At 41.9% G+C, this 23773-nt stretch overlaps 1 protein-coding gene across 2 annotated transcripts; it reads right to left on the reverse strand.

Moving 5' to 3' along the window:
• Window positions 1–19647: 19647 nt before the first annotated feature.
• LOC311253150 (mid1-interacting protein 1-B-like) lies at window positions 19648–23528 on the reverse strand. Of its 2 annotated transcripts, XM_084346930.1 has the most exons (3): window positions 23420–23528; window positions 21603–22381; window positions 19648–21103 (listed from the first exon to the last, which is right to left on the reverse strand). In XM_084346930.1, the coding sequence occupies exon 2, from the start codon at window positions 22098–22100 to the stop codon at window positions 21627–21629; it is 474 nt and encodes a 157-aa protein (XP_084203056.1). In that variant the 5' UTR covers window positions 22101–22381; window positions 23420–23528; the 3' UTR covers window positions 19648–21103; window positions 21603–21626. The 2 variants fall into 2 exon arrangements, with proteins under 2 accessions (XP_084203056.1, XP_084203055.1); XM_084346929.1 differs by having other exon boundaries at window positions 19648–22381.
• Window positions 23529–23773: the final 245 nt, after the last annotated feature.

Here is a 23773-nt window from a genome sequence, read left to right on the forward strand (position 1 = left end):
AGTTCAGGCTAATGTTAATATCTTTGTCCAAACATTAGCATCTGTAAGCGTCTCTGTTGTTTTGTAGAATCTCTGTCCTAGCATTAGCATCTCTGTTCTAATGTTAGCATCTATTCTTTAAATCTGCTAACTGCCTTTTTTGTCCATTAGCTATTTCTATTAGCTTCATTAAAAACGCTGCATTTATTGTTGACTTTACTTCATCTCAGCGGCTGTGACAAACTGCTGCTGATTATTTAACACGCTGTAACGATGGCGTCGGTCTCCAAACAGAAACGTTCTGCTGTTCCTCGGCGATGTTCTGGACGATCCGCTGCTTCTTCTTCCTGTTTAATGTCTCTGCAGACGATCGTTTGACATCAAATCACCTTCAATCATGCAAACGACGAGCAGAGAAACGGCAGCAGAGAGAAAGAAAACAGGAAAGAGATGGAGGCTAATAGATGTCTACAGGGTCACATAAATCACACACTTCCTGTCTGACAAATTGATCGCTCGCCTGCAAATCTCCCCCAGCGCACCGACTGACAGGCGCTCTGTGTGTGTGTGTGTGTGTGTGTGTGTGTGTGTGTGTGTTTCAGTGTGTGTGTTCAGGACGAGCTGACAGATAAAACAGCCGACAGAGTGAGAAAAAAAGAGAGAAAGCAAAGAAAAGAAGAAGATGGAGGACGGACCGAACTGAAGATCAACTCTGCTTCAGTTTTGGTGGAATAAAACCTTTTTCCATTAATCTGTTTGACACTTGAGGGCCACCGTAGCTATAACTACAACCCAGTGGCCGAATGTGGTGCTGCAACAAGGAATTTAAACCTGAAGCGCTTCAGAATGAGCCTTCCCAGCAGCGTGTTATTTCCAAAGCTAAGAGTTGTAAGCTTACTGCATCGTTTTGTTGGCTAGATATCAATTTTTAGCAGTGTAATTACCGTCGGCATGCTAACGTTAGCATCGCTGGCCCTTGCCAGGCCTCTGCACATGTGACGCCTGCTCTACCAACTGAGCTAAACCCCATGCTGTCCTCATTTTAGTGTGTTACAACTAAGTATCAGAGTGTAGGCTAAAGTTAGCGTTGGTGTCCTTACATTAGCATGTCTGTCCTAACATTAGCATTTCCCTAACGTTAGCATCACATTATCCTGTAAATATTTTGTCTTGTAAAGATGAAAACCCTTCAGTGTTTAGAATAAATAAGTTTAAGTATAATAATATTTATTGACCCAAATATTTTTCACAAAATGCAAAATTTAATGATTAAAAAAACGCCCATCAACTAGTTCATCATGAACTCTCCTCTTCATCGCCCTCTAGTGGTCGGATCAAAACAAGACGCTGAGCTGTCACATGACTCGGATGTTGAGTTGTTTTTATCACATTATAATTCACTGACTGCTCCGCCCACCAGCTGTCTATCAAACCACCGTAACCATGGCGACCACTGAGCGAGAGAGAGAGAAAGAGAGAGAGAGGTGTGTGTGTGAGAGAGAGAGAGAGAGAGAGGTGTGTGTGTGTGAGAAAGAGAGAGAGAGAGAGAGGTGTGTGTGTGTGTGAGAGAGAGAGAGAGAGAGAGGTGTGTGTGTGTGAGAGAGAGAGAGAGAGAGAGGTGTGTGTGTGTGAGAGAGAGAGAGAGAGAGGTGTGTGTGTGTGAGAGAGAGAGAGAGAGAGAGGTGTGTGTGTGAGAGAGAGAGAGAGAGAGGTGTGTGTGTGTGTGTGTGTGAGAGAGAGAGAGAGAGAGGTGTGTGTGTGTGAGAGAGAGAGAGAGAGAGAGAGGTGTGTGTGAGAGAGAGAGAGAGGTGTGTGTGTGTGTGTGAGAGAGAGAGAGAGAGAGAGGTGTGTGTGTGTGTGAGAGAGAGAGAGAGGTGTGTGTGTGTGTGAGAGAGAGAGAGAGAGGTGTGTGTGTGTGTGAGAGAGAGAGAGAGAGGTGTGTGTGTGTGAGAGAGAGAGAGAGAGGTGTGTGTGTGTGTGAGAGAGAGAGAGAGAGGTGTGTGTGTGTGAGAGAGAGAGAGAGAGAGGTGTGTGTGTGTGAGAGAGAGAGAGAGAGAGGTGTGTGTGTGTGTGTGAGAGAGAGAGAGAGAGGTGTGTGTGTGTGAGAGAGAGAGAGAGAGAGAGAGGTGTGTGTGTGTGAGAGAGAGAGAGAGAGGTGTGTGTGTGTGTGTGTGTGTGTGTGTGTGTGTGTGTGTGTGAGAGAGAGAGCGCTGTGACAGGTGAATAATCAGAGCTGTAGCGCCGATCGTCGCGGAAACGACGCCTGACAGTGCCGACAACACTGACAACAGATCAAACACGCACACAGACACACACAGATCACTGCAGCTGCTTGTCTCAGACACACACACACACACTGGAAATGTAAGCGCACATGAACATACGTGAATACACACTTCGAGGTTCAGACAAACTAGAGACCCTAAACGCAACATGGACACATAATATGTGTCTCTCACGTCTCTGTGTCTCGCTCAGTGTCTCTGTGGTGCGTTTACTGTTCTGTTTACTGAGACACTAAAGGCGACAGGGAGGCCGTAAACGCACCACTCACTTTAAAGGTCCCGTGTGTAGCATGTATTGGCCTCTAGTGGTGAAGTTGCAGATTGTAACCAACTGAGTACCCCTCACCTCGCCCCTCACTTTACATGAAGCTGCTGAGAAAGTCCCTCTGAGGAGTCGCTGTTTGGTTTGTCCGTTCTGGGCTCCTGTAGAAACATGGCCGAATCCTGAATCCTGAGGATTCTCAGTTTCAGGTGATTATATTTCTGACAGCAGATCCTCCTGAACACACACACGCACACACACGCACGCGCGCACGCACGCACACACACACACACACACACACACACACACACACACACACACAGTGACCCCAGCTGACCACCACCCCTCCTCCTGCTGACCTTTGACCTTTAATTTACACACACATCCACACACAAACATTTACACACTCACTAATCATGGCTGTTTAAGTGATCCAGCCGTGTGTGTGTGTGTGTGTGTGTGTGTGTGTGTGTTAATTATTCTGGGTCTAACCTTGTCAACCACTAATTGGCACTCTGACACACACACACATTATGATCTCAGCTGTGTGTGTGTGTGGTACCACAGTGCCCCCTGCTGGTCAGACTCAGCACCTGCACATATTGATACTGACTGAACTAACTAATCAGTACTGGTGCAGTAGTTGAGTAAAGGTACTTAGTTACTTACCAGGTTACAAACACTGATACATGATGATAATGTAGTCAAGTGTTTTGTAATCATCTCAGTTACACAAAGAACTGTTTCCACTGATGGAAAGTAACTAAGTACTTTTACTCAAGTACTATACTTTATACTTTCCTGCTACTTTATACTTCCACTACATTTTGGAGACAAATATTGTACTGTTTTATTCCACTACATTTATTTAATTACTTAAGTTACTAGTTACTTTGCAGATTACATAGGAGAGGGGAGATCCATGAAATCAGAGCTTGTTGTTTTTAAATGCGTCATGTAAAGAAGTTAGTGGGAGAACAAACCTGATTTTTCTTCAGAGGTTCGTTCTGCTGAAGTGACTCAGAACTCGACGCTGTTTGATTCATCAGTAGATTTGTGTTTGTTCAGATGCAGGACGAACATGTTCATACAGGCAATACAGTAAAAAGTGTCAGTTTGTGGCAGCATGGCTGTACCAGCCTGTCTGCTTCTGTGTCTAAAGTGCTAAAGTCTTACCTGCCAACATTTAGCAGCTGTTTGAACACACTGTTTACACTGATTTCACCATTTACACTCAATTTATGAAAGAAGAAACATGTTATTGATCTAAACATGTCACATTTTACAAATACACTAAACAGTAACCAGTATAGGCTACTTCTTTGTCCCCAGACTCCCTTAACAAATGTGTCAGTTTAGTGAGTTGTTGAGTTGGAGACACTTTATAAACTGTGTGAAACTCTGTCTCTGACTGATTCTGACTTATTTGGGCCTTTGTCAGTTGCAAAACTTGTGAAGTTTGTGTTGTAATGTTGGTCCAGTGGTCTCAACAAAGACTGCTAGCAGGAAGGTTGTGTGTTCTACTCAGCTTTACAAACATTATTATCAGATTTCTTTTCCATATCAGCGCTGATAGAGTAGTGGTTAAGATGCTGAGCAGGAAGTCTATAGTCATGGGTTCACGACCAGGTGGAAGCCAAATTAATCTCTCACCTCAATGCTTTACATTGCTAATTATATGCAGAATTAAGCTAATTTTTACTATCAGTTGTTGCCACTGCTCACATGTTAGTGTAGTGACTTAAATACAGCCTTGTGACTGCAACATCTAATGTTCAAGTCCAGCTTGGTGCAAGTTTTTAATTATGCCACTTGTGTTTCACCAACACTGCTAGTAAACACGCCATCACAAGTTATATGCTGCTGCTTACCAGCATATAACTTTTGAAGTTGACACTACATGTCAAGGATGCAGCCCCTGAATTTGGACACAGCCTACATGTCATGTAGTCTAGAGACACTAAACATCAGTTTACACTCCATCTCTTGTGGTATACAGCTTCTTACCGGCATATGCCACTGCTAGTAAATGGATCCCACTTCATCATGTTGTACCAACATATTGCGCTCCATCAGGAGTAAGTTGGTAAATAAGAAAACCACAGGAAACCACCAACCAGTTGCATATGCCAGTTAGAAGCGGCATATGCCAGGAATTATTCTTTTTCAGTTGCTGTCAGTGAAGTTTGTGTTGTCATGTTGGTCCAGATGTTGATGTTTGCTGAATATTTGAACATGAGCTGCGTTATCGCTCTCACATCGCTGTTGGATTCAATCTTGAGGTCATGAAACGAAACATATGATTGCCTTTATCACAGCAGAGCTGATAGGGTAGTGGTTAAGATGCTGAGTAGGAATTTGGCAGTTTTGTGTTTTAAGACCAGGTGAATGCCAAAGTAATCTCCTACCTTAATGTCCTTCTTTGCTAATTATATGCAGAATTGCGCTGATGGTTAGTATCAGTTGTTGCCACTATCTGTGTGGGCACATCTTAAGTGTAGTGGTTCAAATACAGCCTTGTGACTGCAAGATCAACTGTTCAAGTCCAGTTCTTGATTATGTGTTTCACCAACACTGCTAGTAAGTGGATCCCGCTCCATCAGGTAAACGGAAAACCACAGGATCTCTTGTGGTACACAGCTTCATACTGGCATGTGCCACTTCTAACTGGCATATGCCAAATCCAGCCTTATCAGGTTACTGTTGAAGTTGACCCAACATGTGGTTATATATATATAAATTAGTTTTATATATATATATTATGATTTCAGCTGTGAATGTGTGAGTTTGCTCAGTATTTGAACATGAGCTGCGTTATCTTTCTCTGGTCAAGTCCAGCTTGGTGCCAAGTTATTAATTATGCTGCTTGTGTTTCACGAACACTGCTAGTAAATGGATGACACTCCTTCATGTTGGACATGAAACTGCAGGAAACCACAAACCAGTTGTTAACAGGGACATGTCTGTAAGGGGCAGCATATGCCAGTTAGAAGTGGCATATGCCAGGAATTATTCTTTTTCAGTTGCTGTCAGTGAAGTTTGTGTTGTCATGTTGGTCCAGTGGTCTAAACACAGACTGCTAACAGGAAGGCCATGTCTTCTAATCCAGCTTTACAAACATTATTATCAGGTTTCTCTAGAAGTTGACACGTTTTATTAACTTGATGTTGTGATTTCAGCTGTTTATGTGTGAATGTGTCCGTTTGACTACATGTTATTTAGTCTAGAGACACTAAAGACTCTAAAAATCAGTTTACACTCCATCACTTATGGAATACAGCTTCTTACTGGCATATGCCGCTGATTCCTGGCATATGCCACTATTTACTGGCATATGCCGAATCCTGCCTTACAAACATTATTATCAGGTTTCTCTAGAAGTTGACCCTACATGTCATTTTATAAACTTGATGATTTCAGTGTGATTGTGTCAGTTTGCTGAATATTTGAACATGAGTTGCGTTATGTCTCTCACATCGCTGTTGGATTCAATCTTGAGGTCATGAAACGAAACAAATATGATTGCCTTTATCACAGCAGAGCTGATAGGGTAGTGGTTAAGATGCTGAGCTGGAATTTCACAGGCATGTGTTCAAGACCAGGTGAAAGCCAAAGTAATCCCTCACTTTAATGTGCTTCTTTGCTAATTATATGCAGAATTGCACTGATGTTTAGTATCAGTTCTTGCCATTGCTTGTGTGTGCATATGTTAGTGTAGTGGTTCAAGTACAGCATTTTTAATGCAAGATCACCTGTTCAAGTCCGACTTGTTGCAAATTATTTATTATGTATTTCACCAACACTGCTAGTAAATGGATCCCGCTCCATCGGGAGTAAGTTAGTTAAACGGGAAACCACAGGAAACCACCAACCACTTGATAAGCAGCAGCATATGCCAGTTATAAGATGCATATGCCAGTTAGAGGCGGCATATGCCAGGAATTATTAATTTCAGTTGCTGTCAGTGAAGTTTGTGTTGTCATGTTGGACCAGTGGTCTAAACACAGACTGCTAACAGGAAGGTCATGTCTTCTAATCCAGCTTTACAAACATTATTATCATTTTTCTCTAGAAGTTGACACTACACCTCATTTTATAAACTTGGTGTCGTGATTTCAGCTGTTTATGTGTGAATGTGTCAGTTTGCTGAATATTTGAACATGAGCTGCGTTATCGCTCTCACATCGCCGTTGGATTCAATCTTGAGGTCATGAAAGGAAACAAATACCAATACCCTATCACAGCAGAGCTGATAGGGTAGTGGTTAAGATGCTGAGCTGGAATTTCACAGTCATGTGTTCAAGACCAGGTGAATGCCAAAGTAGTCTCTCACTTCAATGTGCTTCTTTGCTAATTATATGCAGAATTGCGCTGATGTTTAGTATCAGTTGTTGCCACTGTCTGTGTCTGCACATCTTAGTGTAGTGGTTCAAATACAGCTTTGTGACTGAAAGATCACCTGTTCAAGTCCAGTTTGGTGCAAGTTCTTGATTATGTGTTTCACCAAAACTGCTACTAAATGGATCCAGCTCCATCAGGAGTAAGTTGGTAAACGGGAAACCACAGGAAACCACCAACCAGTTTGTAAGCAGTGGCATATGCCAGTTAGAAGCGGCATATGCCAGGAATCATTCCTTTTCATTTGCTGTCAGTGAAGTTTGTGTTGTCATGTTGGTCCAGTGGTCTCAACACCGACTGCTAACAGGAAGGTCGTGGCATCTAAGCCAGCCTTATTAACATTTTTATCAGGTTTCTTTTGAAGTTGACACTACATGTCATTTTATAAACTTGATGTCGTGATTTCAGCTGTTTACGTGTGAATGTGTCCATTTGACTACATGTCATGTAGTCTCGAGACATCAAAAGAATCAGTTCACACTCCATCACTTGCGGTATACATCTTCCTACTGGCATATGCCACTGCTCACTGGCATATGCCACTATTAACTGGCATATGCAAAATCCAGCCTTATCAGTTTACTTTTGAAGTTGACACTACATGTCCTTTTATAAACTTGTTATTCTGATATCAGCTGTGAATGTGGGAGTTTGCTGAGTATTTGAACATTAGCTGCATTATCTTTCTCTGGTCAAGTCCAGCTTAGTGCCAAATTATTAATTATGCAGCTTGTGTTTCACCAACACTGCTAGTAAATGGATGACACCCCATCATGTTGGACGTGCCACCAACCAGTTGTTGACAGGGACATATCTGTAAGTCACAGCATATGCCAGTTAGAAGTGGCATATGCCAGTTAGAAGTGGCATATGCCAGGAATTATTCTTTTTCAGTTGCTGTCAGTGAAGTTTGTGTTGTCATGTTGGTCCAGTGGTCTCAACATCGACTAATAACAGGAAGGTCATGGGATCTAAGCCAGCCTTATTAACATTTTTATCAGGTTACTGTTGAAGTTGACACTACATGTCATGTTTTAAAGTTGATGTCCTAATTTCAGCTGTTTACATGTGAATGTGTCCGTTTGACTACATGTCATGTAGTCTCGAGACACTAAACATCAGTTCACACACCATCACTTGTTGTATACAGCTCCCTACTGGCATATGCCACTTTTAATTGGCATATGCCAAATCCAGCCTTATCAGGTTACTGTTGAAGTTGACACTACATGTCCTTTTATAAACTTGTTATTATGATTTCAGCTGTGAATGTGTGAGTTTGCTGAGTATTTGAACATGAGCTGCATTATCTTTCTCTGGTCAAGTCCAGCTTAGTGCCAAGTTATTAAACATTCCGCTTGTGTTTCACCAACACTGCTAGTAAATGGATGACACCCCATCGAGTTGGACGTGAAACTGCACGAAACCACCAACCAGTTGTTGACAGGGACATATCTGTAAGTGACAGCATATGCCAGTTAGAAGTGGCATATGCCAGCTAGAAGTGGCATATGCCAGGAATTATCTTTTTCAGTTGCTGTCAGTGAAGTTTGTGTTGTCATGTTGATCCAGTGGTCTCAACACTGACTGCTAACAGCAAGGGCATGGGATCTAAGCCAGCCTTATTAACATTTTTATCAGGTTACTTTTGAAGTTGACACTACATGTCATGTTTTAAACTTGATGTCCTGATTTCAGCTGTTTACATGTGAATGTGTCCGTTTGACTACATGTCATGTAGTCTCGAGACACTAAACATCAGTTCACACTCCATCACTTCTGGTATACAGCTTCCTACTGGCATATGCCGCTGCTCACTGGCATATGCCACTTTTAATTGGCATATGCCAAATCCAGCCTTATCAGGTTACTGTTGAAGTTGACACTACACATGGTTTTATAAACTTGATATTATGATTTCAGCTGTGAATGTGTGAGTTTGCTGAGTATTTGAACATGAGCTGCGTTATCTTTCTCTGGTCAAGTCCAGCTTAGTGCCAAATTATTAATTATGCAGCTTGTGTTTCACCAACACTGCTAGTAAATGGAAGACACCCCATCGAGTTGGACGTGAAACTGCAGGAAACCACCAACCAGTTGTTGACAGGGACATATCTGTAAGTGACAGCATATGCCAGTTAGAAGTGGCATATGCCAGTTAGAAGTGGCATATGCCAGGAATTATCTTTTTCAGTTGCTGTCAGTGAAGTTTGTGTTGTCATGTTGATCCAGTGGTCTCAACACTGACTGCCAACAGCAAGGTCATGTCTTCTAATCCAGCTTTACAAACATTATTATCATTTTTTTCTAGAAGTTGACACTACACCTCATTTTATAAACTTGATGTTGTGATTTCAGCTGTTTATGTGTGAATGTGTCAGTTTGCTGAATATTTGAACATGAGCTGCGTTATCGCTCTCACATCGCTGTTGGATTCAATCTTGAGGTCATGAAAGGAAACAAATACCAATGCCCTATCACAGCAGAGCTGATAGGGTAGTTGTTAAGATGCTGAGCTGGAATTTCACAGTCATGTGTTCAAGACCAGATGAATGCCAAAGTAGTCTCTCACTTCAATGTGCTCTTTGCTAATTATATACAGAATTGCGCTGATGTTTAATATCAGTTCTTGCCATTGCTTGTGTGTGCATATGTTAGTGTAGTGGTTCAAGTACAGCCTTGTTAATGCAAGATCACCTGTTCAAGTCCAGCTTGTTGCAAATTATTTATTATGTATTTCACCAACACTGCTAGTAAATGGATCCCGCTCCATCGGGAGTAAGTAAGTTAAACGGGAAACCACAGGAAACCACCAACCACTTGATAAGCAGCAGCATATGCCAGTTATAAGATGCATATGCCAGTTAGAGGCGGCATATGCCAGGAATTATTAATTTCAGTTGCTGTCAGTGAAGTTTGTGTTGTCATGTTGGACCAGTGGTCTAAACACAGACTGCTAACAGGAAGGTCATGTCTTCTAATCCAGCTTTACAAACATTATTATCATTTTTCTCTAGAAGTTGACACTACACCTCATTTTATAAACTTGGTGTCGTGATTTCAGCTGTTTATGTGTGAATGTGTCAGTTTGCTGAATATTTGAACATGAGCTGCGTTATCGCTCTCACATCGCCGTTGGATTCAATCTTGAGGTCATGAAAGGAAACAAATACCAATGCCTTATCACAGCAGAGCTGATAGGGTAGTGGTTAAGATGCTGAGCTGGAATTTCACAGTCATGTGTTCAAGACCAGATGAATGCCAAAGTAGTCTCTCACTTCAATGTGCTTCTTTGCTAATTATATGCAGAATTGCGCTGATGTTTAGTATCAGTTGTTGCCACTGCCTGTGTCTGCACATCTTAGTGTAGTGGTTCAAATACAGCTTTGTGACTGAAAGATCACCTGTTCAAGTCCAGTTTGGTGCAAGTTCTTGATTATGTGTTTCACCAAAACTGCTACTAAATGGATCCAGCTCCATCAGGAGTAAGTTGGTAAACGGGAAACCACGGGAAACCACCAACCAGTTTGTAAGCAGTGGCATATGCCAGTTAGAAGCGGCATATGCCAGGAATAATTCCTTTTCATTTGCTGTCAGTGAAGTTTGTGTTGTCATGTTGGTCCAGTGGTCTCAACACCGACTGCTAACAGGGAGGTCGTGGCATCTAAGCCAGCCTTATTAACATTTTTATCAGGTTACTTTTGAAGTTGACACTACATGTCATTTTATAAACTTGATGTCGTGATTTCAGCTGTTTACGTGTGAATGTGTCCATTTGACTACATGTCATGTAGTCTCGAGACATCAAAAGAATCAGTTCACACTCCATCACTTGCGGTATACATCTTCCTACTGGCATATGCCACTGCTCACTGGCATATGCCACTATTAACTGGCATATGCAAAATCCAGCCTTATCAGTTTACTTTTGAAGTTGACACTACATGTCCTTTTATAAACTTGTTATTCTGATATCAGCTGTGAATGTGGGAGTTTGCTGAGTATTTGAACATTAGCTGCATTATCTTTCTCTGGTCAAGTCCAGCTTAGTGCCAAATTATTAATTATGCAGCTTGTGTTTCACCAACACTGCTAGTAAATGGATGACACCCCATCATGTTGGACGTGCCACCAACCAGTTGTTGACAGGGACATATCTGTAAGTCACAGCATATGCCAGTTAGAAGTGGCATATGCCAGTTAGAAGTGGCATATGCCAGGAATTATTCTTTTTCAGTTGCTGTCAGTGAAGTTTGTGTTGTCATGTTGGTCCAGTGGTCTCAACATCGACTAATAACAGGAAGGTCATGGGATCTAAGCCAGCCTTATTAACATTTTTATCAGGTTACTGTTGAAGTTGACACTACATGTCATGTTTTAAAGTTGATGTCCTAATTTCAGCTGTTTACATGTGAATGTGTCCGTTTGACTACATGTCATGTAGTCTCGAGACACTAAACATCAGTTCACACTCCATCACTTGTGGTATACAGCTTCCTACTGGCATATGCCGCTGCTCACTGGCATATGCCACTTTTAATTGGCATATGCCAAATCCAACCTTATCAGGTTACTGTTGAAGTTGACACTACACATGGTTTTATAAACTTGATATTATGATTTCAGCTGTGAATGTGTGAGTTTGCTGAGTATTTGAACATGAGCTGCATTATCTTTCTCTGGTCAAGTCCAGCTTAGTGCCAAATTATTAATTATGCAGCTTGTGTTTCACCAACACTGCTAGTAAATGGAAGACACCCCATCATGTTGGACGTGCCACCAACCAGTTGTTGACAGGGACATATCTGTAAGTCACAGCATATGCCAGTTAGAAGTGGCATATGCCAGCTAGAAGTGGCATATGCCAAGAATTATTCTTTTTCAGTTGCTGTCAGTGAAGTTTGTGTTGTCATGTTGGTCCAGTGGTCTCAACATCGACTAATAACAGGAAGGTCATGGGATCTAAGCCAGCCTTATTAACATTTTTATCAGGTTACTGTTGAAGTTGACACTACATGTCATGTTTTAAAGTTGATGTCCTAATTTCAGCTGTTTACATGTGAATGTGTCCGTTTGACTACATGTCATGTAGTCTCGAGACACTAAACATCAGTTCACACTCCATCACTTGTGGTATACAGCTTCCTACTGGCATATGCCGCTGCTCACTGGCATATGCCACTTTTAATTGGCATATGCCAAATCCAACCTTATCAGGTTACTGTTGAAGTTGACACTACACATGGTTTTATAAACTTGATATTATGATTTCAGCTGTGAATGTGTGAGTTTGCTGAGTATTTGAACATGAGCTGCATTATCTTTCTCTGGTCAAGTCCAGCTTAGTGCCAAATGATTAATTATGCAGCTTGTGTTTCACCAACACTGCTAGTAAATGGAAGACACCCCATCGAGTTGGACGTGAAACTGCAGGAAACCACCAACCAGTTGTTGACAGGGACATATCTGTAAGTGACAGCATATGCCAGTTAGAAGTGGCATATGCCAGTTAGAAGTGGCATATGCCAGGAATTATCTTTTTCAGTTGCTGTCAGTGAAGTTTGTGTTGTCATGTTGGTCCAGTGGTCTCAACATCGACTGCTAACAGGAAGGTCATGGGATCTAAGCCAGCCTTATTAACATTTTTATCAGGTTACTTTTGAAGTTGACACTACATGTCATGTTTTAAACTTGATGTCCTGATTTCAGCTGTTTACATGTGAATGTGTCCGTTTGACTACATGTCATGTAGTCTCCAGACACTAAACATCAGTTCACACTCCATCACTTCTGGTATACAGCTTCCTACTGGCATATGCCGCTGCTCACTGGCATATGCCACTTTTAATTGGCATATGCCAAAACCAGCCTTATCAGGTTACTGTTGAAGTTGACACTACACATGGTTTTATAAACTTGATATTATGATTTCAGCTGTGAATGTGTGAGTTTGCTGAGTATTTGAACATGAGCTGCGTTATCTTTCTCTGGTCAAGTCCAGCTTAGTGCCAAATTATTAATTATGCAGCTTGTGTTTCACCAACACTGCTAGTAAATGGAAGACACCCCATCGAGTTGGACGTGAAACTGCAGGAAACCACCAACCAGTTGTTGACAGGGACATATCTGTAAGTGACAGCATATGCCAGTTAGAAGTGGCATATGCCAGTTAGAAGTGGCATATGCCAGGAATTATCTTTTTCAGTTGCTGTCAGTGAAGTTTGTGTTGTCATGTTGGTCCAGTGGTCTCAACATCGACTGCTAACAGGAAGGTCATGGGATCTAAGCCAGCCTTATTAACATTTTTATCAGGTTACTTTTGAAGTTGACACTACATGTCATGTTTTAAACTTGATGTCCTGATTTCAGCTGTTTACATGTGAATGTGTCCGTTTGACTACATGTCATGTAGTCTCCAGACACTAAACATCAGTTCACACTCCATCACTTGTGGTATACAGCTTCCTACTGGCATATGCCGCTGCTCACTGGCATATGCCACTTTTAATTGGCATATACCAAATCCAACCTTATCAGGTTACTGTTGAAGTTGACACTACACATGGTTTTATAAACTTGATATTATGATTTCAGCTGTGAATGTGTGAGTTTGCTGAGTATTTGAACATGAGCTGCATTATCTTTCTCTGGTCAAGTCCAGCTTAGTGCCAAATGATTAATTATGCAGCTTGTGTTTCACCAACACTGCTAGTAAATGGAAGACACCCCATCGAGTTGGACGTGAAACTGCAGGAAACCACCAACCAGTTGTTGACAGGGACATATCTGTAAGTGACAGCATATGCCAGTTAGAAGTGGCATATGCCAGTTAGAAGTGGCATATGCCAGGAATTATCTTTTTCAGTTGCTGTCAGTGAAGTTTGTGTTGTCATGTTGGTCCAGTGGTCTCAACATCGACTGCTAACAGGAAGGTCATGGGATCTAAGCCAGCCTTATTAACATTTTTATCAGGTTACTTTTGAAGTTGACACTACATGTCATGTTTTAAACTTGATGTCCTGATTTCAGCTGTTTACATGTGAATGTGTCCGTTTGACTACATGTCATGTAGTCTCCAGACACTAAACATCAGTTCACACTCCATCACTTCTGGTATACAGCTTCCTACTGGCATATGCCGCTGCTCACTGGCATATGCCACTTTTAATTGGCATATGCCAAAACCAGCCTTATCAGGTTACTGTTGAAGTTGACACTACACATGGTTTTATAAACTTGATATTATGATTTCAGCTGTGAATGTGTGAGTTTGCTGAGTATTTGAACATGAGCTGCGTTATCTTTCTCTGGTCAAGTCCAGCTTAGTGCCAAATTATTAATTATGCAGCTTGTGTTTCACCAACACTGCTAGTAAATGGAAGACACCCCATCGAGTTGGACGTGAAACTGCAGGAAACCACCAACCAGTTGTTGACAGGGACATATCTGTAAGTGACAGCATATGCCAGTTAGAAGTGGCATATGCCAGTTAGAAGTGGCATATGCCAGGAATTATCTTTTTCAGTTGCTGTCAGTGAAGTTTGTGTTGTCATGTTGGTCCAGTGGTCTCAACATCGACTGCTAACAGGAAGGTCATGGGATCTAAGCCAGCCTTATTAACATTTTTATCAGGTTACTTTTGAAGTTGACACTACATGTCATGTTTTAAACTTGATGTCCTGATTTCAGCTGTTTACATGTGAATGTGTCCGTTTGACTACATGTCATGTAGTCTCGAGACACTTAAACATCAGTTCACACTCCATCACTTCTGGTATACAGCTTCCTACTGGCATATGCCGCTGCTCACTGGCATATGCCACTTTTAATTGGCATATGCCAAAACCAGCCTTATCAGGTTACCGTTGAAGTTGACACTACACATGGTTTTATAAACTTGATATTATGATTTCAGCTGTGAATGTGTGAGTTTGCTGAGTATTTGAACATGAGCTGCGTTATCTTTCTCTGGTCAAGTCCAGCTTAGTGCCAAATTATTAATTATGCAGCTTGTGTTTCACCAACACTGCTAGTAAATGGAAGACACCCCATCGAGTTGGACGTGAAACTGCAGGAAACCACCAACCAGTTGTTGACAGGGACATATCTGTAAGTGACAGCATATGCCAGTTAGAAGTGGCATATGCCAGTTAGAAGCGGCATATGCCAGGAATTATTCTTTTTCAGTTGCTGTAAATGAAGTTTGTGTTGTCATGTTGATCCAGTGGTCTCAACACTGACTGCTAACAGGAAGGTCGTAGGATCTAAGCCAGCCTTATTAACATTTTATCAGGTTTCTTTTGAAGTTGACACTACATGTCATTTTATAAACTTGATGTCCTGATTTCAGCTGTTTACGTGTGAATGTGTCCGTTTGACTACATGTCATGTAGTCTCGAGACATTAAACATCAGTTCACACTCCATCACTTGTTGTATACAGCTCCCTACTGGCATATGCCAGTTTGACTTGGCATATGCCAAATCCAGCCTTATCAGGTTACTGTTGAAGTTGACACTACATGTCATGTTTTAAACTTGATGTCCTAATTTCAGCTGTTTACATGTGAATGTGTCCATTTGACTACATGTCATGTAGTCTCGAGACACTAAACATCAGTTCACACTCCATCCCTTGTGGTATACAGCTTCCTACTGGCATATGCCGATGCTCACTGGCATATGCCACTTTTAATTGGCATATGCCGAATCCAGCCTTATCAGGTTGCTGTTGAAGTTGACACTACATGTCCTTTTATAAACTTGTTATTATGATTTCAGCTGTGAATGTGTGAGTTTGCTGAGTATTTGAACATGAGCTGCATTATCTTTCTCTGGTCAAGTCCAGCTTAGTGCCAAGTTATTAATCATCCCGCTTGTGTTTCACCAACACTGCTAGTAAATGGATGACACCCCATCGAGTTGGACGTGAAACTGCAGGAAACCACCAACCAGTTGTTGACAGGGACATATCTGTAAGTGACAGCATATGCCAGTTAGAAGTGGCATATGCCAGTTAGAAGTGGCATATGCCAGGAATTATTCTTTTTCAGTTGCTGTCAGTGAAGTTTGTTTTGTCATGTTGGTCCAGTGGTCTCAACACTGACTGCTAACATCAGTTCACACTCCATCACTTGTTGTCTACAGCTCCCTACTGGCATATGCCAGTTTGAGTTGGCATATGCCAAATTCAGCCTTATCAGGTTACTGTTGAAGTTGACACTGCACATGGTTTTATAAACTTGATATTATGATAATCATCCCGCTTGTGTTTCACCAACACTGCTAGTAAATGGATGACACCCCATCATGTTGGACGTGAAACTGCAGGAAACCACCAACCACTTTTTAACAGGGACATGTCTGTAAGAAGTGGCATATGCCAGTTAGAAGCGGCATATGCCGGGAATTATTCTTTTTCAGTTGCTGTCAGTGAAGTTTGTGTTGTCATGTTGGTTCAGTGGTCTAAACACAGACTGCTAACAGGAAGGTCATGTGTTCTTCTCCAGCCTAACAAACATTATTATCAGGTTTCATGTTGTTTGTCATCATAACCTTATTGAACTTCATTCAATCATTATTAAATCCAAAAGAAAAAAAAACGCAGAACATGTTCAAATATTCACCAAACTGACACAATATCAACTTTATGAAATGACATCAAGTGTCACCTTAAAAAAAACTGATAATAATGTTTGAAAGGCTGGATTCAGCAGTTTGTAATTAGACAACTAGACCAGCATGCCAACACAACCACCACTGACAGCAACTGACAAAGAATATCAACATACAAATGGGATGCCACTTTTTACTGGCATATGCCGCTTCTAACTGGCATATGCCAGTTCTGACTGGTTCTGACTGGCATATGTAGCCTGATCCCGACTGGTATGATGTTGGTAAACAGTTAACCACTCCTGATGGAGCAGAATATGTTGGTAAGCATCAGCATACAAATTGTGATGGAGTGGCATACCATTTACTAGCAAAAATAAATTGGGGACATGCTGGGTTTGAACCAGTGTGCTGAGGTCTTTGCCTCCTGAGTTTAGACCACTACACTAACATGTGAGCACACTGACTTGGCAGCAACTGATACTAGACATCAGCTAAAGGCTGCATATAATAAGCAAAGTAGTACATTGAGTTGAGAGAGTAATTTGGTTGCAACTGGTCTTGAACCCATGATTGAGAGGTTCATAGTCTGTGTCTTAACCACTACCCTATAAGCTCTACTTACGGGGAAGCCTTTTGTTTGTCATCAACCGTATTGAATATTAAATCCAACATAGTTCTGAGGAAAATAATGTAGAATATGTTTAAATATTCACCGAACTGACAAAGTCACACATAAACACAATATGAAGTTCATTAAATGACATCTAGTGTCAACTTGATAAAAAAACTGATAATAATGCTTACAAGGCTGGATTCAGCAGTCTGTAATAAGACCACTGGACCAACATGCCAACACAACCATCACTGACAGCAACTGACAGTGAACATCATTTTTCCAATGGGATGCCACTTCATATGTCACTTCTGAAGTGGCATATGCCAAATCCAGCCTTGCAAACATTATTAGGTTTCATGTCATTTGTCATCATAACCTTATTGAACTTGATTCAATATTATTAAATTCAACAGAGTTCTGAGGAAAATGATGCAGAATATGTTCAAATATTCACCAAACTGACACAATATCAACTTTATGAAATGACATCTAGTGTCAACTTGAGAAAAAAAAAACTGATAATAATGCTTGCAAGGCTGGATTCAGCAATCTGTAATTAGACTACTGGACCAACATGCCAACACAACCATCACTGACAGCAACTGACAACGAACATCAGCATACAAATGGGATGCCACTTTTTACTGGCATATGCCGCTTCTAACTGGCATATGCCAGTTCTGACTAGCATATGTAGCCTGATCCCGACTGGTATGACGTTGGTAAACAGTTAACCACTCCTGATGGAGCAGAATATGTTGGTAAGCAGCAGCATACAAATTGTGATGGAGTGGCATACCATTTACTAGCAAAAATAACTTGGGGCCATGCTGGATTTGAACCAGTGGCATGAGGTCTTTGCCTCTTGAGTTTAGACCACTACACTAACATGTGAGCACACTGGCTTGGCAGCAACTGATACTAGACATCAGCTAAAGGCTGCATATAATAAGCAAAGAAGTACATTTGAGAGAGTAATTTGGTTGCAACTGGTCTTGAACCCATGATTGAGAGGTTCATAGTCTGTGTCTTAACCACTACCCTATAAGCTCTACTTACCGTTCCTTTTGTTTGTCATCAACCTTATTCAATATTATTAAATCCAACAGAGTTCTGAGGAAAATAATGTAGAATACGTTTAAATATTCACCAAACTGACAAATTCACACATAAACACAATATGAAGTTCATGAAATGACATCTACGTCTGTAATTAGACCAACATGCCAACACAACCATCACTTACAGCAACTGACAAAGAATATCAACATACAAATGGGATGCCACTTCTTACTGGCATATGCAGCTTCTAACTGGCATATGCCAGTTCTGACTGGTTCTGACTGGCATATGTAGCCTGATCCCGACTGGTATGATGGTAAACAGTTAACCACTCCTGATGGAGCAGAATATGTTGGTAAGCGTGTTATCACAGCCTGATATCACAGTGTGTTATCACAGCCTGTTATCACAGTGTGTTATCACATGCTGTGATAACAGCCTGTGTTATCACAGCCTGATATCACAGCGTTATGTGCTTTCACAGCCTGTTATCACAGTCTGATATCACAGTCTGATATCACAGCCCGTTATCACAGCAGTGTCTCTGAGCACAGATGAAGCTTCATGTTGTTGTCTTCACAGTCAGTCTGTCGTCTCCTCTGGACAAATGGGACGATGTGAACCTGGACGTGGAGGACGGAGGACGCAGGAGATACGAGCAGAGATGCACTTCCCACCACTCCTCCAGTGAACTGCTGTGGTAATAACAACCATAACACACTGAGTATGTGTAGTGATGACACAGTCCAGTTCATACCTGATATAATCATCTCTACATGAAACAAACCCGTCCATCACTGAGACAAACAGACTCCATGTTTCTACTCAAAGACAGAAAGAAGTTCATGTAGAACATTTGCTGAATTCACAAGAAGGAACAAATCAGTCAGAATCAGTCAGAGACAGAGTTTCACACAGTTTATAAAGTGTCTCCAACTCACTAAACTGACACATTTTGTCCGATGTCTGATTTCACCATCACGGTGGCATTTACAATAATAATGTAGATTTCTGACCTCAGATTGTACAATATGCATTTGGAAATGGTCACAAAAATGTGAATTATTTGTATTTTCTAATTAAACAAACCCAATCTGGGGTAACTAAGAACACTGACTCACAGAAACAATACACTTCACTTCTGTCCACTTCTAACACTTTAAAATCAGGTTATCAGCTAAAATACACATATAGCAGTTCTCTGTTTATTTGATCGAATAAACACCTCAATTCTGCTTTAATTTGGTTTATTAATGATCAATAAATAACAATAATAACAATAGTTGATCTGTATCTTATTGTATATCATCTGAAAAATTCTTCAAAGTTCATCTCGAGCGAACAGAACAATTTAACTGTGACTCATATTTCATGACAACAGTGATAATTAATTCACTATGATCTGAGAATGAACCAAAAACACCAAAATACTCATCAAAACCTTTAATTGCCAAGCTGGACATTAAATAGAAAAATGCATAGCTCTGTCGATGCAACATCATCTTCTCACATACAGTATTTTTCACACAGTCGTCCAATCAGAGTTCAGAACACTCGTTCAGTTTTTACAGAAATGTCATCGACCACAAGTTCTTTAAATTCAGGATAATTCAGCTGAAGTTCTGAATGAGCGTCAGTCCACAGCTCCAACACATCAGGGCTTTAGTTTTCATCCATCGAGCACCAAACCTCTTGAGTTTTTTAGCCACTTAAAGGTGCAGTAGAAACAAAGAAAATGTAAAATGCCAGATATTTGGGGGTTTTAACATCTTTGTGTTTTCGACTGATGTTTGTACTTAAACACGCAGCAGATTTATTTATTCTTTAAGGTACACTTAGACTAAAACTAAGGATTAATTAAATTAGTTCATTAATCTGTTTATCATTATTAAGTTATTTTCAGAGATGCTCAAATGCAACGTTTCTTCCACAAATATGGATTAAAGAAGAAAACAGCATTTAATGAGCACTGAAGACTTTTGGCTGATACCAGGTCAGTTGATAAAGAACATATTCATCAGATATTTTATTTTTCATGAACTATTAAAGTTTCATTCTCTGTTTTCAGAACAGACGACTTGTTTAGTAAATAAGATTTCTGTTTTTCAGCCCGAAACCACAAAAATATTCAGTTTTCAACCAAATCCAACAGAGACAAACTAGTTTTAGGAGCTCTTCACTGTTAAAATCTTTAGTTTGTGCGTCCGATTCCACGTCCAGACTTCAACCAGCTGCTCACAGACGTTCACAGCTGAGTCTCAGTGTGTTTGCATAGTTTTGAATTTACAGCCAGAAACGAAGGACGACAGAAAGATGATGGACACAAACCCTGAAAACAAAGTGCAAAAAACCAAGCAACACCAAACAGAGTGCAGCGAGAGTCGGACGAACAACCAGAGGAAATATGTTGCGGTCGTTTGTCGCCTGTGATGATATAAATGCTTTTTAATGAACCAAACTGGTGTTTCTGCACATTTCAGCTCATCAGCTACAAATCATGTCAACATTTTATAAAATCATCCGTCAGGTTTGAGATTCATTCACATCCTTACAGTCGAGACAAACACAAATACATCTAGACGGGGCAGTGTGTTCAATATTAAGTGTCTGATAGCTGCTGCTGAATGTTTTAAAGGAAAACTCACAAGAAGAAAATCTGAATGGAAGCAGCAGAAGTGGAGACGTCCTGAACTTTAGTGGCTGCTGAAGGTTCAAGCTCTGGTCCCCATATTTAACAACTGAGTGACAAACCTCCACTATTAAATGATGTGTACGGTCTCTCAAATGTATTTATTTCAGTAGCTTTTTTTTATGCTTCCCTGAAAATCGTTGAAAGCAAAATGTCAGACCGGACCAGACTCGTCCACTTTGGCCAGTTTCAGACCTGAATGTTGGAAACAGAACAACAAACACGACAGAAATTTAAACAACAGAAAATTATATTGTGATTATTTTGACAGATATTTCAGATGCGAGCTGCAATTTTAGTGAGAATGGTAGTTTGAGATTTCTCTTTTTAATCAGATAGGACCAGACTTCATTCAAAATTTGACCAGTTTTAGACTATTTCATTATATTTCACTGAAAATAAATAAATAAATCATTAAAAGTTAAAAGGCGCCCAGTTTTGCTGTGGTCTGCTCCAAACAAACATGTTCCCACGATTCATTTAATGGGATGTTGTGGTCCTGTGGTTTGGATGTTGTAGTCATGTTGCCATTTGGATAATATTTATAATACACGAAGACGTCGCTGAAGTTTTTCTTGTTACAAGTTTATTTTGTGTCTTAAATGTGACTTCTGACCGAAACAATATTTGAACCATGTGATTTAGTTTTTCTGTTGCGGCTGTTTGAGCTGATGAGCAGTTAATGAGCTGAAACCTGTGAGAACACGTCCGGCTCAGTTCAGTTCCTGCAGCCGATCTCCTCCTTGTAGCGGGTCGTCAGCGTGTTGGCCTTGTGCGTCAGTTTGGACAGAACTGCGTGGAGTCCGTTCAGGTGGAAGTGAAACTCTTTCTCCAGGTCGTCGTCCTGCGACTCCGGCCGCGACGCCTCAGTCACGCCCGCCTTCTCCTTCCGCCGCTCTTCGCCCTGCAGGACGCCCCACTCGATGTCATTGCGGATGGACTTGAGCAGCACATACGAGCTGTACATGTCGCCGTCCTGGTGGAAGTAGGTGCTGCCGTTGGCGCCGTTGGTGGCGGCGCTGCCGTTGGCGGTAGTCGCCGCTTTCACGTCCTCGGTGTCGTCCAGCGGGACGTCCCGCAGCAGGCTTGGCACCATCACCGTCTGGTCCATGTTGTTGACGGCGCCGATGAAGCGGTTCATGGCGTTGAAGAGCGAGTTCTTCTGGTTGTAAGACTCAGATATCTGCATCATGGTGACGTCTTTTTTCACTGCTGTCACAGTCCGGGGCCAAACTTAGCCCGCTAATGCTCCTGAGAGGATTATTATGAGGCTACAGTCAGATCCTGGGTCAGGTCTTAACGAGCTCCTGAGCTCTGAGAGCTGGACCAGGTCACACAGGTACACTCACCACGCCTCCATGGACCACCTGGTTAACCTGTCCCTTTACCCCGAGAGTGTCCCTGTGAGGACGGAGGCGTCTCCTGCTGCAGGACGCCAGCCGACTGCTTCACCGCAGAATAACAGACGACAACCTGAAATACAACCACAGAGGAAGAGAGAGGCTGCTGACTGATGGCTTTAAATAAAGAGAAGAAGAAACATGTCCAACACTTTAGCAGGAAAGCTAACATCCACACAAACTGTGACTTCAACCAGTGAAGCTGTTGGCCTGGTCACATTTAGATTTTTAATCAGGTAGTACCAGACTCCATTCAAAATTTGGCCCGTTTTAGACTATGTTATAAAGACCTAGCTCAACCTAAACAATCAACAGCATGTTTACATTTTCAGTTTTTGTAGAACATCCTCCTCCTGTTTAATCACATAGGACCAGACTTCATTCAAAATTTGGCCAATTTTAGACTCTTAGGGAAACCATCTCAGCCTGGGAGCCAACAAGTGCAGAAGATGGAGACACATCTGAGATGATCAGCTTCAGCAGGAGCTCACACTGAACCCGGAAGTCTCCAGCTGCTTCTTTCTGCTAGCGTCAGCAGGCTAAATTAGCTAAAACGATTAGCAAACGAGCTAACGGTATTCTGGTTGATGATTCGCTTCCAGCTAGCGTTAGCTGCATCACCGGGATGCTAACATGTAGCTCGGAGCTGACTGTTAATGAGTCGAGTGAGACAGATGATGCTAATTAGCTTAGCTGTAAGCTAGCGGGTTCATGGGGATGAAGGCTGCTGGCTGCGGCATCCATTACCGGACACACCCATTCCTGACCAGCCGGTCCATCTTAAAATGCGAACGACCCCGCGGGGACACGCGGGACACTTCGCGGGGACACGCGGGACACTTCGCGGGGACATGGAGGACATGAATAACGGATGTTGGTCGAACAAAAGCGCGAGAAAATAAAGAGGAGTCCTGACGCGTCCGATAATGGAACCCCCACCATGTGGTTCGGTTCCGGCACAGTCAGGAAACAGCAGAAAGGTCCGCTTGTTTCCGGTTCTGTTGCAGCGGATTAACGCTGGTTAAACAGTTTAACTCTGCCGGTGACCCAACACGTCCCGTCCAGTCCGCCTCACCGCAGCCGGACTCCGGGTACCGCCGGCTGAGCTCACCGTGTGTCGGCCGCTGCTCCTCGGTCGTGTCGATGTGTCCGGGACGGAGGTCCGGGCGGTCTGCGGTACTGTGCCGGAGGATGGGCGGAGACTGTCAGGAAGAGACCGAACCTCCGCGCACAGCCAATCACAGGCGGACTAGGCCATGTGACGTCACGCCGAACGTCGGAAAATGTTGCACTGTAAAAAGTGTCGGTCTGTTTTTATCACGAGGCCTCAGGTGTTCAGAGACACGCAGCGTTTATGATTACAGATCTTATTACAGGTGTTATCAGATCTACAGGTGTTTCTCTGAAAAATCAATCAATCAATCAATCAATCAATAATGAGACATTTATTTCATGAGTGTGTGTT

Source organism: Pagrus pagrus (genome assembly GCF_965226575.1).
Source record: "Pagrus pagrus genome assembly, chromosome: 24".
NCBI lineage: Eukaryota > Metazoa > Chordata > Actinopteri > Spariformes > Sparidae > Pagrus > Pagrus pagrus.

What these genes read in the sequence shown, in the direction of transcription:
- LOC311253150 (XM_084346930.1), bottom strand. Translation starts at nt 22,100, where the DNA reads ATGATGCAGATATCTGAGTCTTACAACCAGAAGAACTCGCTCTTCAAC.